General features: G+C 44.8%; 1 protein-coding gene across 8 annotated transcripts in view; it reads right to left on the bottom strand.

Moving 5' to 3' along the window:
* Positions 1-543: 543 nt before the first annotated feature.
* RAB44 (RAB44, member RAS oncogene family) overlaps positions 544-18,233 on the bottom strand; it is a 710,497-nt gene continuing 692,807 nt past the window's right edge. For all 8 annotated transcript variants that reach the window (XM_085600504.1, XM_085600485.1, XM_085600530.1 and 5 more), the window contains 2 exons: positions 14,735-14,811; positions 544-5,868 (listed from right to left, as the gene is read on the bottom strand). In XM_085600504.1, the coding sequence (XP_085456630.1) occupies positions 5,781-5,868; positions 14,735-14,811 (165 nt within the window). In that variant the 3' untranslated portion in view covers positions 544-5,780. The remainder of the gene's footprint in view (positions 5,869-14,734; positions 14,812-18,233) is intronic.

Raw genomic sequence — 18,233 nt, 5'->3', positions numbered from 1 at the left:
ACAGGATCCTAATCTTTCAATCTTAATGTTTCGAAACCAAGTCATTTCCTATCTCTAGAGGGTGAGTGATGCATATATTTGAGGTTTCAAATCAAAGAAGAGATTTAAATTTTAATTTATGCCGGACTGAGCAGAGAGGGGTAAGAGTCGCAAGCCAGCAGTGCAAAGTTCGATATACAAGTTGCATTTTATAAGGATACAATTGATTATGCTATACCCAGAGGTGTATTAAACAGCTGTACATTTGAACTGCTAAATTTAAACTGGTACTGAGGCAAAAAGAAGCAGGCAGGAAACGAGCGCAGGATTACGTGGCCTAATTTCAGGAAACTGCGACATCGATTTGTCAACCTCTTATGTTCTGAGAATCCACAGCTATTTTTCCTAATAAAACTATGCAAAAGTCACTGAAATGTCATGCAGTGAAGTTCAGTGACCTCTAAATATTCATGTAAAAGTCACAATAAGCAGACAAATAAACATAAGGTATAGTAAGCGACTAATATTTTGCTCTCAATAAAACACAGCACTCACGAGCCCAGCAAGATTCTAAAATATATATTTTATTGTTTCTATAAAATCTGTTTTTTCTGTAAATTAATCAGTTCACGGATAGCCACAACATTTCAGGCTATCATTTAAGCATCCACACATTGAAACAAAGAATGAATAAAATAAAACTACAGGTAGTTATAGAGCAAGACGTTCTGTAATACATAACATTGACAGCATGTTCAGACGCAGGAGCTGTGTCGTAGGCATGGCAGTGGACGAGTAATGCAATGAATGAAAGATCAGTACCGTTTCCCTACTTTCCTTTGAATGGGCCAGCTTTACCTCTGGTGGTGCCTGGTGCAACAATCGTTGTTGGCATCCCACCCATACCAGTCTTCACCACAGATTCCCTCACTACCACCCTCCAATGGTGCCCCTCATCACTCCATGGCTCCCCTAACATTTGTTAATTTATTTTGGAGTGCTACCCATCGCAATGTGGGGTGTCAGAGTGCTTTACATCACAGGCACATTTTATACAAAGACAAAGAATCATTCACGTATGTAAATCAGTGCATATGAAATGTTAATTAAGGCAATGAGGGCAGCAAGATGTAGGAGTCTCATGTGATCCAAACTCGTAGGCATAACATGTTCAGAGAATTTGGTCGGGTCAAGCACAAACATGAGATTCAAAATGTAACACAGTAGTTTGTTTGTCTGTACCAGAAAGAATGCATTACTACTTACAGAAACCCTTCCAGCAACCTTGGAATAATGGTAGAGTGAGCAAAAAAACACTTATGGTTCTAAACCTATGCCTTGCTTTTTGCATGTACTTCTTTGATGTCGGTTCATAGCTCACAGTGCTACATTAGAAGGAATGTGACTTATGAACTGCAAGTGTCAAAAGGATCTTTGTGACAAAAGCCGCAATTCATTGAGTTATCTACATAAAATACAAATCTGTGCTCTGCATGTGACACATTGTGCGTTGTAAAAGGTCCATTAACCCTCTGTGCTACTATATGATGAGTCAAAACTGTGACTAGACAAAACACATCTATTCAGCAAGTATATTAACTGCCAAAGTTATTTAGTTATTGTTATCCCTTGAAAATTGCTGGGCACTCAAAGATCTCTTCAGCTGCTCAGCTTACCTGTCAAACCTCGTCTGTCTGCTGTTTCTGCTCTGTCCTCCCCTCCAATCAGAGCGCAAATGCTGTCCCAAGGTTGGCATACAATCACTGGCACCGGCCGCACTGTCTTCAAGCCGGCTCTGACGGGAGACGATGTATGACGCTAAATGGCGCACATGATGGCACATATGTATCATACCCGGCATGTCAGAAGATTTTGTAGCGCACAAGCCAAAACCATATGCAGGGAAGGTCCAGCTTAGCACTTTATTCCTAGTATACAAAAAATGCCCTTTTGGAAAAAGGGGAACAGAGCACGTCAAGCACCTGCTGCCCTCTAATGGTAGGCCGTGTTATCTGCCCCATCATTAATAAACGGTGCAAACGTGTTTTCGAAGCTATGTATAGATTCTGAACGCATGAAAGCGTTGGTCCTGGTGCATAATTCTATCGATGCCTAGTCCCCATTGTGACGGTCCTATGTCATACTTATGTCAGAGGTGCATAACTATGTACCTGGGTTTACAGTAAGGCCACATATGCTAGATCCATGATCCTGGTGTAACCCTGGTGCCATATGTACTCTAGCAATACATCTAGTACCATATTGGTGCCAGAGGTTCTAGAGCTACACGCCTGGTGTTACACCGCTGCCAGATGTGCTGAAGCCATGCACCTGCTGATTTTCTTTATGTGGACCATTTTTACATTTTTATACAATGAGCTGTTTCAAATACCTCCAGCAGGCATTGTTGCCTTCACAATCACAGTGACTGTCCTTCTTTATCGAGTTGTCCAAATAACAGATCAATTCCATAGTTCTTCTTATCTACAGAGAGGAATCAAGTGGCAGTGCTGAGTGTGGAGTTACATCGAAAGTCTTTATCAGCACCAGCTTCCTAACAGTCTATGGATGGCCTCAGGAGCCTTCCCTTTTGTTCACTTGCAGCAAAGCTTTGATGCTTGAATGTAAATGGTAGATGCCCACCAGGCACCTTTGGTCTGCCTCCCAGGCCCGTGCCACCGTCCCCCGCATCCACCATACTCGAACATGAGGATGCTCCTTCTCCCACCTCGCTTCTAAGTCCTGGAAGGACGTCACCATCCACCTCTGAACCTCTACTTCCTTGTCTGAATTCAGGAGTGGCCTCAGGACCTGGCTGTTTGAGTAGCTCCGCATCCATGCAGTGCCTGGATACCCCCCGGGGTGATTAGCACGCCCTACAAATACTGATTGATTGATTGAGATGAGAGCTGATGGGTTTATGGTCTCCATTGGCCAGGACTATATTCAAAGTCATGTACCTGGTATTATAAAAAGTTCTGGTCTGACTGTTCGAAACTTCCGGACAACATATTCAAAAGAAGCCTTTGCTTAGCTTTCCGAGATGCTAAACCCTTTTCCTCCAGATTCCGTTGCTGTGAAGCACCGCAGACAGTGGAAATTGAACTTTCTACAGTGCATTCGCTTTTAAAGACCTGATGAAGAACGAACCAGAGAGCAGCTCTTAGCAAATGTGATCTCTGGCTGACCAAGAGCAGTTTAATATATATAATGCAAATCATTAACTTCTAATAGTACAACTTGCATATACGAGTTATACAGACGAGTTCCCCATGAGGTTTAATGCATAATTCCCTCAAATGTCACTGCTGAATTTGTAAAAAACATAAGTGTCAGGGCCAAACATTTTCTTATGGGGTTGCAGACGTTAACCGGTGCTGCTGCTGCCCCTTTCAACCACAGGTGCTGTGATCCTTTTACAATGTGCCTCTCTTTGACATAGTTTATAATCCTAGACCGTCTGTTACATGTGTAGCTTCACACTACAGAAATATTGATACATATGTTGCGTTTTGTCATTTGTTTCAAATTATCATAGTTCCACATTTATGCAGAAAAAATGTAATCTTTGATTTGTCTATGTCTGTTTACATTCTGGTATATGGACTCCAGCATTTCACTATACTATCAAAAACTCCTTATTTACATCCTTAAAAAAATAGAAAAGGATGTACAATACAATTCCGAATGTGTTCATTAAAAACAATGTTAATACTTAAGATTGAAAAATGAGGGTGTGTCTCGGGTTCAGTAAAAGCAAAAATTAGAAGAGTGTTAATGAGTAATCCTCCCTTTGAATGAACTACACAAACAAATTTAGGAAGACAGCACAAATACTCCTTAAAGCAATACATATAAAAAAAAGTATTTTTCTTTAAATGGAGCAGGCATTTTTTGACACATCAAAATATTATATTTGTCCGGTCAGAGAAATAGCTTGATAACAAAATCACGCCGTATATTTAGGAAACAGTTAAAAGGTAGAAAAATTAGGATTTTGATAGTAGTGGACAATCAAGCAGTACTTGTATAGGAGAAAGATTTAAGTACATATGGCACAGGTAAGCTTTCCAATTAATCCCGACTAACTCCTTGGAGTCCTTCCAACAAGAACACCATCCTACGCCATCTTAACAGCTCATTGTGTATTGCTTAAAATAGTGGAATTTCACCAGGTAATTTCACATTAAGGGACATATGAGAAATTCTCTTGTCGTTTGGATCAACTTTTTATCCATAAGGTACAAGCTATCCAATTCCTGCCTCCAGGACAGTACTTGCACTCCCAAAATGCCTTCCCTGACATGGCCATTATTAGAAAAATCAAAACCACCAGATTAAGAAGATCATCTGTCCTGTTTTCCGGTGATGAGGTGCATTTCATAAAAACTAATATGGCATCTAGGCAACCTGAAGATCAGTTTACTGAATTTCAGTCTTTTGATTCCATCTAAAAATGTATATATCGTCTACGTGAGAGAAAATCCCATGGATATACATCAAAGTTTCTTGTAATGGCTTGCAGCATTGCTAATTGGGGTAAACCAAGAGATATTCTGAGAATTTCGTATTCAAGCCTTACTTACTTAGGTTTTGAATCTGTAACCATCAATTTACTCCTATACAATAGTAGGGAATTATCTGCCCTTGTCCAACTTTAAGCGGAGATATAACCCACAAAGGCTGAATTAAACGTCACTATAAAACGTATCGTTGCCAATGCTTTTATCGTAACCACTCAGCGCAGCACCTGTAATTGAGATCAAACTAAAAGTACAAGAAAAATACCATAACTGGTTAAGTTGTATTTATTTTGATTGGGGTTCTATATCGGGCCAGGCCAATGCCAGATGATCCTACCGTTGCCACATTAGTGAACAGTTCAGCTGGAGGAGCGCTGGAAGTCCAGTGCCTGACTTAAAGTATCATCAAGTGTAGAGAGAAAACAGTTCTCTTTGCCCAATCCCCCATCTCTAACAATTAGCAAAAATAGGCATTCTAGATTGTTTGTTTGTTTGAAGATGTCAGCTTGGGTGTTAAGATCTAGAGTGACATCATTCACCGGATGGCACTTTCAAATTAGTCAACAGTAAGCAGGCCAATGTCTCTCTCTCTATGAGGGTGTGGCGAGGCCGAGGAGAGGGTTTGTGTGCCACTTGTGTAACTGCTGCTTTGCCCTGGTTGCAGTGCCATTCATGGTAGCTGCTCAGCAGGGGTAATGGTTTCAGGAAAAATGTCTAATTGCATGCCGCAGAACTAGTGCACCCGTGAATGCAGGCGCACAACTGAAGTCTTAGTGCTCTAAAATGAATTATAGAGCTACATCCTGGCACATACCTGCTCAAATTAAGTCCAGATGGAACCCATTCCCATCTATTACCTAAACTACACAAACACCAACCACTGTCTGCACCTCCACCATATACGAGTAGTTCCCCTGCCTCTGTTATGAATAATCACCGCCTTCAGTACTTTCACTCTAAGTTATGGGATGGTGGAGAGATGGAAGTAAACAATTATTAACAAACGGTATTTCCATTAAGAGTTTTTCGTAGTTAAATACAGTAGTCCCATACTACAACCAGCAACAGTACATTTCAAACAAGTTTATAAACACAGTTTGTGGTCAACGCAATGAAAAAGAGGGGGGGGGGGGAATTCTCAAGAGATTTCCTGTATATAAATGTGTTTGTTTATCTGTGTGGCAGTGAGGGATAGATAAGTCAGTAACCAAGGAAGGCACAGTATTCCACTGTATGTACATGTATAATTTACACACTCGGGAAAAATCATATAAAGATTTATGTGCAGCAGTTCTGTTTCTTTACAGCCTGGGAGGGGAGGGCCACCACGTTGTTCTTCAGCCTGTCCTCATGCTCCTTTAGTGCCCTGGACAAAAACACAGAAAAGAGAATTACACCCACTTATTAGGACTGAAAGGTCTATTGATAACGATCATGATGATAACTTATTTTTTATCTTCATACAGCACTTCTGCTATTTCTGTATAACAGGTGTGAAGGAATTAAGGGGCTGATAAAGGTATTTTGTGGTCTCAAAGCCAGTGATAGGCAACATCATAATAGTTTTTTGCGGTGTACAAGAGAGATTTGACGACCTGAAACAGTCTTCCTGGCTCGAAAAGGGCTATTGCTGCTCATTCCAAATTGGGTCCCCAGCTTTTTGCAATTCGAGCTGCTATGTACCAATGGTTTGCGAGAACAATTCCAGTCAAGTACACCAGACACCAGATTCACGGTAGAAAATTGATTCTCAAAGATTCCCATTTGAGAACCATGGTGGACACCCTCAGGGGAAGAAGACAGCAGTCCAGAACCCAAAGGGCCACTGCTGCTCCCCTAATGTCTTCCAAGTCATCTTGTTTTAAAGCAGCACCGATCCCTTTAAGGGACACGGCTGACGCACAACCTTTGATGTTCAAGACCTTCATACCTATCATGCTTATGACGTCAGTCCTGTGATTCTGAGCCACACCCGCTGTCCTCTCACAATTATACATTGCTTTGGTGGACTGCTGGAGTCGGGTGGAGCCGGTTGTTTCATGAATGATTCCAAATAAATGACCCCGGGAATCTGGTGGGACAAAATCTCATCTGGTGCCCATTACCAAAAGTATACCTTGCTTGCTAGTTAGACTTGGTTCTGCTGTGTTAGTTAGATTTCAGTAACCAGTACCATAGGGCTTGCACTGCTGAGAGATTGCGTCTGAGCATTCCACATGCTTATAAACGAAGCGGAGTAGACATTAACTAGAGAGTTTACTGGAAAAGGGCCACAGGCCTATTGTTAGTTTCCAGCATTTTCTACTCTGTCAATGAGCGTCTCTTTTGCAATGTTTTTTCTACATTATTGCTGTGGGAGCTGCCTGGCCATTACCCATCACCTCATGCTGTGTGCTGTAGTGGATGGAAGATAATTCTGACTACCGCAACAGACCAATGAACAGGGCGGGCTGCAGTTGTCACAGGCAAGAATATCACTTATATCATTTGAGTAACTTCATGTGGTCATGGCTATTGCCAGACCCAAAGAGGGAGCATCAGTACTATAAAAGGCTAAGAAGGACTTCCAGCATCAAAATGACTAATTGTGGGGAAATAACAAGCAATCAAGTTCAACCAGCACTCTCTAGGGAAGGCTCACCGAAACGGGATGAACTATTGTTGTTTGTTTACATTCTCAGTAGAGTGAGACTGTGCAGCATGGCTATAACAGGGAAACTGAGACAGCTCTTCTCTTTGGCTGGGTTAGTTGAGAATAGGCGAATCAGAGCCCATAGCCTTCTGGTCCATGTGCTTTGGGAATTAACAGCTATTTATTGTGCTTCCCCTCATTATACACCATCACTTCCAGCTGTGGACAATAATTGTAGGATGGGCAATTAGCAGAGGTTAATGCCTGATCGGGGAGCAGCGTGCGACTGCTGAACCTTCACCCCTACCACTCTCTCTTCGCTGCATGAATGAGGAAATAAATGAATACAGGATCTGTAAAGCGCATTGCTTCCCTGAAGCGCCTCCTGATGCTAGGATCACGCAAGACAATGGAGCAACAACCTTAATACCTAAAAGAGCTGTTAATAATTTAATAAAGAGACTGTGCTGACTACGGAGGGAAGCTGAAAGGGAGTTCCAGTGTGGTGGGCATGTAAGAGAAGGCCTGACCACTAGAGTGTGGCTTATGAATTCTCTGTACAGTGGCAAGGAAAGTGCAAGAACAAAGCTCTCTCCCAGCAACATGGAAGCGGAGTTTCAGGTGAAGAAAGGTAGGGGTTAACCCAAGGGGCACAGTGACAGAAGGCTTTGAAAACAATTGGTTTGGCTATTAGGAGCCTGTGAAGCTGTCTGTGTTGACCAGTGTTAGATGATTGGGCAAGACACCAACAAAGAGGAATGTGTAGGTGCACATATTTGATAATTTTATATCTGCAGATCCCAGAGACCACACATGACTGTCAGGTGTTATGCTTCCTGGCTCCCTTCAATACAGCAGTGGCCCGTCCAGGTAAGAGTGGTGGGGCTTGGTGGAAAGGGGATTTCAACTAACGACGACGAGGGAAAATTAATTATTTATTTAATTTTTCCTTGTGGTCGACTGTCGAATCCTCCCAACCCCGCCCCACCGCTCTTACCTGCACGTGCCACTGCTGCTTTATTGACTCGCCTTCGACTCCATCCGACTACCAGGATCACAGGCGTGGACTCTTTCATAGCTTAGGAAGATGGCCAGAGTTAGAACCCGCAGTTGTATAGATGCTGAACACTCTTGTACTGACGTCATGAGACTGCAAAGAAACATCAAAATGCAAAGGCTAAAACTGACCCTTTAGCTTATCACCCTCCTGCATTTCTTCATTTGTTGTGCTTTTTCTCCAGTGAACTCCATCTTACTAATATTAGCACCCCAACGTTTTAAATATATTTGAAAGCCCATAATGGCGTGCCATTTTGTGTAAAAATATTTCTGTAGAAGACTGTATAGAAAGAATATAGGTGGATAGACTGGAATGTCATCGACCTGCATCCTTAAGTAGTGACTTCTTTCTTTGAGAGTTGACTGCAACTCAGATATACCATAACTCAGCCACGGCCCGTAAGAGCGGTGGAGCGATGGGGCCTGGTGGGGAGGATTTCTATTGACGATGACAAGGGAAAACTAAACAAATAATTCATTTTCCCTCCTCACCGTCCATCGAAATCACCCCTTTGTTAGCTTGGCACGAGCAGACAGGCTTATCTCAGAGGCAGTGTGTCAAGCATTTGTGAACTCATGCAGAATTACAGTGAAAACATTACAAAACGACACCACACCAGTTTAGAAAAATAGTAAATCTTTATCTAAACCCACAAGACCAAATACAATAAAAATCCAACATACAATACTTGTTAGAACTGAGGGTCTCTAGTTGGTAGAGGTAAGTACCTTTGAACAAATAGGGACCCTTGCTTCTAGTCAGGGTAAGGGGGATGCCCACTTTAGATAACCCCTGCTGTCCCCCTTGGTAGCTAGGCATGAGCAGACAGGCTTATCCCAAAGGTAATGTGCAAAGTATTTGTACCAACACTCACAGTAACACAGTGAAAACACCACAAATGGACACCCCACCGGTTTAGAAAAATAAAGTATCTTTATCTAAACTACACAAGACCAAAACCACAAAAATCCAACATACACAGTTTAAAAATATGACTTCAAAAAGGTTTAAAGAACTTGTACCATAGAAATCTATGGATGCATCACTTTTCACCAAAGTACCTGAAGATGCGACAAAATTTCCCAAGCCAAACAGCTGCAGTGTCGGAAAATAAAGAGATGCAACACTCCTGAGACCCTGGGGAGGTGATGCGACAGCCCCGCTGCACGCAGCGGACGGGTTGCATCGAGTCCGGTCTGTAGGGGGAGCGATGCGTCGAGTCTTCGTGCCGGTTCCGGTTCACGAGTGATGCGTTGGGAAAGCGTCTTGCACAGGTACGATGCGTGGATCTTCGGGATGCGACAGCGATCGATGCGGCGGTGTTGCACGGTGCGGCGTTGGTCCTCTTCAGCCGCAACCCCTCGATGCGTCGGTTCTTGCAGCTGCGACAGGCGCTGTGATGATCTTCGCAGTGGCACAGCGATGCAACGGAAATCTTCTCGCACGGTCGAGATGCGCCGGTGACACATGCCGCAAGAAGAGCGATGCGTCGGGTTTTGCAGTTCTTTTCACGCTTCTTCTTCCAGCTCCCAAAGCAACAGCAACAACCTCCAGAGGCCCCACAACTGGATCAAGCACTCTAGGCAGGTCAGAACTCACACAGCAGAGTTCAGAGAAATCTGGGGGTGCAGTCCTTTTGTTCCTGGGACTTCAAAACAGGAAGCCAGCTCTCCTCAGGCCCTTAGAGATCTTCTTCAAGCAGGGGACACACAGCAAAGTCCTTCTCCTTTCCTTGGCAGAATAGCAACTGCAGGTTAGCCCCAGAACACACAGCAAGGGCAGTCCTTCTCTTCAGTTTCTCCAGTTCTTCTCCTCGGCAAAGGTTGCTCTTGAATTCCAGGATGATCTAAAATTCAGGGGTTTCAGCTCTCATATTTATACCCCAAAAGTCTTTGTTCTATAGGGGTAAGGGGTCCTGGACCCAGTCCAACCCAGTTCTGGGTGCACTCTGCCAGTACACAACTTCTTCCTTTGTTAGTGTGGGCCAGGGTCATCAGACACATCACAGGAGGGGGAGCCAGCATTGTGGAAGGCATGCACAGCTCTATTCAGGCCCAGGTGCTACTCCTCCCACTACTCCAAATGCAGATCAGTCTATTCAGCCTAGTGCTGACTCACCCAGACTCCTGGAGCCACCCCAGCCCCTGTCACTCTCAAGCCAGACAGTCAATCCACAAACAGGCAGAGGCACACAGAAAGGTTGAAGAAGAAAATAGCCATTTTCTAAAAATGCTTTTTTCAAACACAGAATCTAAAAACCATCCTTCCTAAAAGATGTGTTAATAAATTCTGAGTTCAGGGATACCAGACTCTATTTTCTCATCTTACTCCTATGGGAAGATATGCTTGTAAAATTGTTACACAGCATTCCCCATTCTGTCTTATGGGCAAGATAGCCTTTCAATAGTAAAAAACGACATTGGCAGTATTTCACTATGAGGGCATTTTACACACACCAGTACATGTCCTACCTTTAACATATACTGCACCCTGCCCAGGGGATACCTTTGGCCTACCATAGGGGTATCCTGTGTGTAAGTAAAGGGAAGTGTAAGGCCTAGCAAATGGGTACACTGGCCAGGTCGAAATAGCAGTTAACAAACTGCGTGCAGGCACTGCGGTGGCAGGCCTGAGACATCTTTTCAGGGCTACTTATGTGGGTAGCATTTGAATTACCAGCCCTGGCACGCTCAGTGCACTTTAATAGAGACCTACTGGTAAGACAAATATTCCAATCATGGATAACCAATCACCACAAACCATTTACACAGAGAGCATATGCACTTTAGCACTGATCGCCAGTGGTAAAATGCCCAGGGTTCTATAGCCAACAACCACAGGTAAGGAAAAGCAAAGGAGGAAGAAGCAGCAAAAAGTATGGGGATAACCCTGCAAAAAGGGCCATTTCCAACAATACTCTTGAAAGATAGTGCTTGTGCAAACTAACCTTTAAATTGCAGGAAAATCAATAAAACACAGTTCTTCTGTCTCAGTAGCCCGTCCTGGGTCTACCGCCCCAGGACTGAATACGACAGAGTCTAACAATTCAGCAGTCCGCGTCGATAGGGGCCAGCTAAAGCATCGACAGACTCGGACACAGTACCTTTCTTGTTGCGACCAACACGTCAGTGCAAGTCAGTCGGGGCAAACATCGCGGTCACATTGTGAAGCGGAGCATTGCGGCGGACGATGTCCTCACGCTTCAGTGCAGGCTGCGGCTCATTGATGGAGTCTGTGAGACCAAGGCTTGCGTTGAAGGGTGAGACGGTGCTCGCTGCGGTGCTGGCAGGTCACGGTGGGGCAACGGAGTAAGTCGATGTTTGGGTCGGGTAGCGACAGAGTTGGTGACATCCTTGCAGCGTGTAGCGAAGTGTTGCGGAGTGCAGTGCCCACAGCTTGCGGTGCAAACAGCGGCTCGTTGACCGAGTCGGTGAGACCAGGGTGCTCTCGGCGGTGCTTTCAGGACACGGAATCCTGCGACGGACTCGATGACAGAGTCGGTTACCCTTTTCTTCTGCTGCAACGATCAGAGATGGTGCACACAGACACGTGAGGTCTGACCAGAGCAGCAGCAATGTCCCTGAGCATGCAGAGCCTGCAGCTGGATTGTGGCCTCCTGTAACTGAGTCTCTAGTGTGTCGCCAATGTAAAGTCATAGGCCATAGGCCCACATAGTAAAATAAAGGACAACACCAACACATGATCGGGTGGATAGAACTGGACACGAGCGCAAGCGCCAGGGCTCTTTTATTAGCAAGGTTATCTGACCGGAGACGCCTGTGTTGGATGGGTGTGGGTGAGTGTAAGTACAGCCCCTATGGAGGGGCTGTTGCATGACATGTCCAGCAGGACACTACAGTCCATTCCTTAAGCTTTCAGTTGACAAATTATTATTATCATGCCTGTTAGTTCAATTTGTTCAAAGACTACATAATGCATTGCTATAAAACATGAAAGTGCGACAATCATGAAAACCTGCCGAATCAGACTGGTTGATCCACCAGTTTAACTACAGATACCTTCACATGTGGTAGCAGAGAAAGTGTTCATCAACAAGGTGTGTAAAAGGGTTTATACATTTCTGTTTTTAAAGAAACTGAAAAGAAAATGCTCCTTCTTTTCAACGTTAAGTCCAGGGCCGACTGGCCGTACAAGGCATCGGGTGTTTTCTAGGGTAGCTGGAAGGGTGGGGAGCGGTTTTGTTACTGGGGAGCCGGTTTTGCAGTGGCACTGCAATAACAGTTACAGTAACAAAAGCAGCAAACAAGCATTTTCTGCCTCCAGGGGCCAGGTAGGGGGGCTGGTCTGAGAAAACTGCCAGGGCTGCTTTGGCTTCCCAGTCTAGCCCTAGTTAAGTGTCTCAAGGGTGTTCCACAATATTCTGACAAAAATTGAACTGGCATTACGATTTGGGGAATCTAGGAGAATGATTAAATTTATGACAGGAGTTAGACATCGGAGGATATTTAAATGGGTAGCGGAAGGACTGGCGCCCAGTTACTGGTTGAAACGTTTTGGAATACCTACCTGACACGAAACATAAACGCTGGAAGGAGCGTTATTGCGTTATTATTATTGTATTTTCCTTCCTGCCTTTTACTGCTGCACAGCAGCAGTGGGACACCCTCCTCCGTCTGTGCAGAGGAGCCGCCACAGGAAAAATGCTGTGTTGGGCTAAACACCAACATGTACCACTGCCTTCGAAACGGCAATGTGGTGATTATCAGCAACATCAACTCAACAATCAGAAACTATGGTTTGTCCCACCTTAGTGGCTAGTCAAACGCTCAGAACTGGCCATATCTACTTGAACGTGAAGCTCGAGTGAAAGTTGAGAGTATTTAATTTTTTTTGACTATTTCTCTCCAATTATCATCATGAAGCTCACACCAAGGCTCTTCCTGAGCTCTGAACTGACAGACCCATCCGCCTTTTGATGAAATTGAACCACCCTGTCCTGCCCACCAGGACTCCACGCCTTAAGTGTGACTCTCCTTGCTCAAGAAGAGCTCTACCTCTTCTAAACATCATAAAGCACTTTATAAAAAGTTTACAAAATAAAAAATACATTGGTAAAAGGATTATGGAAGAGTAAAAGAAAGGGCCACTTCTCTTGTAGTGCCCTGGTAATGACACATAATGTACTGTACTCCACAAATAAGAGTCTCTGAAAACACATTCTTGGAAGAAATAATGAAGCAGCTCAGGGCAGGGAATCAATGAATTGTGTGAGGATTGAATTATAAGCGTGTCAACAGATGCCCCCTGGACGAGCTGGAGAGGGTTCAGATCCAGGGTCTCATCTAAGGTTGGCTTGCATCTTGACAGTATGTTTCTCCAAGGTGAAAAGAACCTGAATAATAGGCGATGTTTTGAATTTCAGCACGCCGATGGTACTGCGATACTGTTTGAAAGGATTGACAATAAATATATAAACACATTCATAAATAAATAAATACATAATGTGATTCCCCTCAAGGGCGCCATTACATTTGTGAAATTGATTCCTCCGAATGAAAGCACAGGAGCACCAATGCGATGAATTTTAAAAATTATTAAAAGTGTAATTAGAGGGATTTGTATGTTCGAGTTTATTATTTTTTCATTATTTAGCCGGTTAGTGCTTATGATAAAGCAATATTGCTCTTTGCCTTCTAACATCCGGTTATATATTATCAGTAATAACCATCTACTAATTAACTGAATGAAATCGGTTAAAACACAATGGGGGATATTTACAATAAAATGGAGCACAGTGTCGCGCCAACATTGGTAATGCCGCGCTATCACATTTTTTAAACGCAGGGATGTGCCGTATTTACAAATAACGGCACACCCGTGCGTTTCCCGTATTGCTAAAGCTGTTGCCTTGCGCCGGTGCAGGCACTCTTGCGACATGTTACAAGGGTGCCAGCACTGCAGGGAGATTGTTTATTTATGTGCAGGAAGGGACATCTTCCGGCACATAAACAATCTTTTAAGGCAATTTACAAAACACGAAGAGTAATTATTGTCATCCTAAGACCAGGTTTTACATGGCCTAAGTGTTTGCCGCTGCCCCATCCTAGTAAATATGGGGCAGCATCAAAAACAATGGGTGTTGCTTCAGAACGTCCTCTGCAACACCCATTGTACGCCCCTTTCAAGCTAAGTGAAGCGTGAAAAGGGGCCTTATTTACAGGGCAGTGTTAACCTCTTCAGTGCCCCGCCCTTTCCCCGCCCTGTGCCGGGCGTTCCATTAGCGGGCGGGGTTCATGACGAGATAGTCTCGTCATGGGCACAGCGCAACCGCACTCCATGACGAGACTATCTCGTCATGGGCACTGAAGGGGTTAAGCCACGTCAAGAGGCTAAACGCTGCCTGGTAAATAAGGAGAAGGAGATATCACCACCAGAACGTCACTAAAAGTGACGTTCTGGTGGCAATATCCCCTTGTAATTATGCCCCTAAGTAACCCTGCTATAAAGCTTCTCCAGTGCTTGTTTTAATAATCTAGCAGATGTTTACGCATTATTTGCATTTGGAATGATCGATCTCACCTTGCCAAGTGAATGATTGACTGTGAGATGTTGAGGTCAGCGGCAGCACTGCATTCATGAAACAACAACCTATGCATCTGAAAGACAAAAGTGAGACTCATTCTTAATCTTCATCAAAAGCAGAATTGACTTCAGTGAAAAGACATTGTGTGACATAGGTTCAGACCCATTTAAATAAAAGTATGACGAGTTTTTCTCCCGCCTCCTGATTCCTGCCAATGAACACTATAAGGCGATACCTCAGACCATGCCTTCATGTGCTTAAGAGCTGAGAACCGGGTCACAAATAGAAAATCATCTGTACATTGGTTGCATAATACCTTATCGTCATATCCTGAAATCTTAGAAAGAGGTTAATAACGATGTGGGAGATTTGCACGGAAGCAAACCAAATATGATTTAAATAAATCATTTTATAGCCACCCGTCTTCCTCATGCACTTGTTATAGATACAGGTCAAGTAGGGGAAAATTAGCTCTCTGAATGTAAAATATATTCAAAAACATTATAATAATATATAAAAATATTTATATTACATGGGACACTGTTGCTCCCTCTGTTTGGGGGCATTACTCTGGAGCCAGCAACACCCTGGTGGGATTCTAATCCCAGGGTGCATCACTAGCCTTCCCACGCTCCCACTGGGCTGCAACAAACCCTGGTGGGAATGCAAGTCCCAGGGTGCCCTGCGAGTCCACGCCGTTGTAACAGGTGAAGGGAAAGAGCCCAAACCACGCACAAAAGCGCTGCCTCTCTTCCCGCGGTGCAGGACACTGGACGCTATTGCCACCTCTGTTTGGGGGCATTACTCTGGAGCCAGCAACACCCTGGTGGGATTCTAATCCCAGGGTGCATCACCAGCCTTTCCACGCTCCTGCTGGGCTGCAACAAACCATGGTGGGACTGCAAGTCCCTGGGTGCCCTGCGAGCCCACACCACTGTCAGAGTGTGGGGGAGAAGCCCAAACCGCGCACAAAAGCACTGCTTCTCTTCCTGGGGCGCAAGATGCGCGCGGGTCGCACCTGGCCGAAGCCCGGGCCAAGGGCGGGCCTGTCCTTGCCGTTCATTGCTAGGAAGAGCCAGGGCAGGGCCACCCCCCTTGACGTTGATTCTTCAGCACTGCCACGCTGGTAAAACCTTTCTGGACCATCAAATTGACTTTTTAACATTCAGTATTTTCCTACTGTACTGTACAGCTGTCAATAATCCACCAATACTTACCAGCAGGAGCTGGTGGTGGAACCAGGAAACTGTAACCCAGTGACCCATTTGAACAATCGTGCAAGTTACCTATGTATTGTAATAGCCTGGGCAGTATCTGAGACATCTTCACTGTGATTACTGACTCTTGAACTCCCTTTTTTAATCATTTATTTGTGTCCCTCCTAACCCGCTTGATTCTACCTTGTTCCCCAGTTACAATTACAGTATTTTGCCAAGTCCTTCTCAGCCCTACTTGGCTTACCCTAGGGGGGAGGCTGTATTTCAGCTTTGTTTGATCTAGAAATGGATAAGCGTGCTTGTGTAGCAAAACATCCCCAACTGCCCATTCTGTCTCCTATGCCCCCAACTTCAATTGCTAGGATGCTACAGAGTGCTATAGGGGTGGTAACCTCCAAAATAGAGTTGACTGAGAGACGCCTGTCTCTAACTCCAGATATTTTCTGTCCGGTGACCGAGCCATCCACCTCCCAAGCCGTAACCCCAGTATCTGCATCTAGGCTAGTAGAGTCTATACCCAGGCCAACAGAGTCTCTTCCACCCTCACCCTAAGAACTACCAATGAAGCCAGCTACTCGTAAAGGTGGAACCACCACTAGTTTAGCTAAGAATGGGAAGCGCGAAACAGGGTAGGAGCCAAGAGAAAGAAAACATTAAGACAGCACCTAGTGGAGATGAATTAGCTAGCACTGGGGGAGCGACAGAAAACTCCACTAACCCTCGGACAGATTGTGATTGTCCACATTGGGTGAGGAACCCGATAGCGGATCTAGAGGGCCAGTTGAGAGCTATTGTAAAGGAAGAGCTTGCTCATCTACTCAACCACATAGGCACAGGACACTTAATGGGACATAATAGCCACATTAACACTTCTGATAGTATTATACAAGCCCCAGGGAAGAGGAAAGACTGTGGTTCTCAGACAGATAGTGTAGGCCAAACCTCCCCAGGCAAGCATGGTCCCCAGAGGGTGGTACTCCCAAATTTGCCAATGGGAGTCAGAAGGGCAGAGGATTATAGTACAGAGACAGCTAAAATCACTTTGTCCCACTTAGAAAGGCCAGGCACCCAGCAGGCCCAAGACCTATGGACTGTTACTGGCCCCAGGAGCCTTATTAACGCAAAAGGGAGCCATAACACCGTTTCTCATATGGAGGATCCAAACAAAAGCAGGTCTACCCAAATAGAGCCCAGGGCAGGTAGGGAAGGGGTGGACCCTGTGGAGGTTGTTGAGAGAGTATATGGAGTCATGACTCTTCCGATTATAAATCTACCCTCAGTCTCACTTCCATATGTCAATATACTGACAGGAGTACCCAAGCTTAAAGATGGCCAGAAGCAAACGCAGCTGGATCTAAGGAACAAATGCCTTTTTTGGCTGGCTAGGTACAGGCAGTTTTTCCTATGACAGGGCAGTAGAGATTTTAATGATTCGTAGAGTTGGCTGGGTGGGTAAGAGACCAAAGACAACACAAGGGGACTGTATAGTTATTAATTTCTGTAATCCTCTGACTGTTCACACCCTAGCAGGTCAGATTTCCTGTTCCAATGTACCACATACAGGGTTAGCGCTCACACACTGGACTATTTTTACTCCCATAGTCGTAGCCAAATTAGGGCCCCTAACATATGTGCCCCTGGTAACTGGTCACTAGAACAACCAACGGCGGGCCCACCCCCCTCTTATTTAACATCCCAGTAGCGAACAGGTTTGGGGCCTTCGAGGAGGTGGATTGACTTGCATTGAAAAGTGGGCTTGCTCCTAGATATGGGTCCCGGGGGCCTGGTACGGATCTAGGGGAAATTAACAGAGGTCAGCTGAGAGAGAACACTCCCTGTGGTAATGGGGAGGAACCAGGGTTCCACAAACCGAAATCCAACGGGGAGTCTTTGATCTTTACGGGACTTATGCAGATACGTTTAGCATTCCAGTTCCCAGATATCCTGACCTCTTAATCTTTAGTCCATCCAGGAGTGGTCCCCCCTTGGAAGTTGTAGAAGTAGCCCCCATGGCCCAGCTGGAGGACACTCAAAGTCCCCACTAACTGCTATAATGCCCCTGGTGATAACCCTAACCCTGACCATAAGCTGAGGGTCTTATCCTAGAACATCGCCGGAATAAAAAGCAAACTGCATTGTCCAGAATGGGGGCTATTTGTAGACAAATATTATGTGTGTATGCTTCAGGAAACATGGCAAAGTGACGACATCGTGTGGATGGGATATGCAACCTTCAATGTGTTGGCCATGTCGTGGGGGAGAGGTCGACTTGGGTGTA

This window comes from Triturus cristatus, chromosome 1_2, assembly GCF_964204655.1.
Source record: "Triturus cristatus chromosome 1_2, aTriCri1.1, whole genome shotgun sequence".
Lineage (NCBI taxonomy): Eukaryota > Metazoa > Chordata > Amphibia > Caudata > Salamandridae > Triturus > Triturus cristatus.
This window is presented reverse-complemented; position numbering and strand designations above follow the sequence as displayed.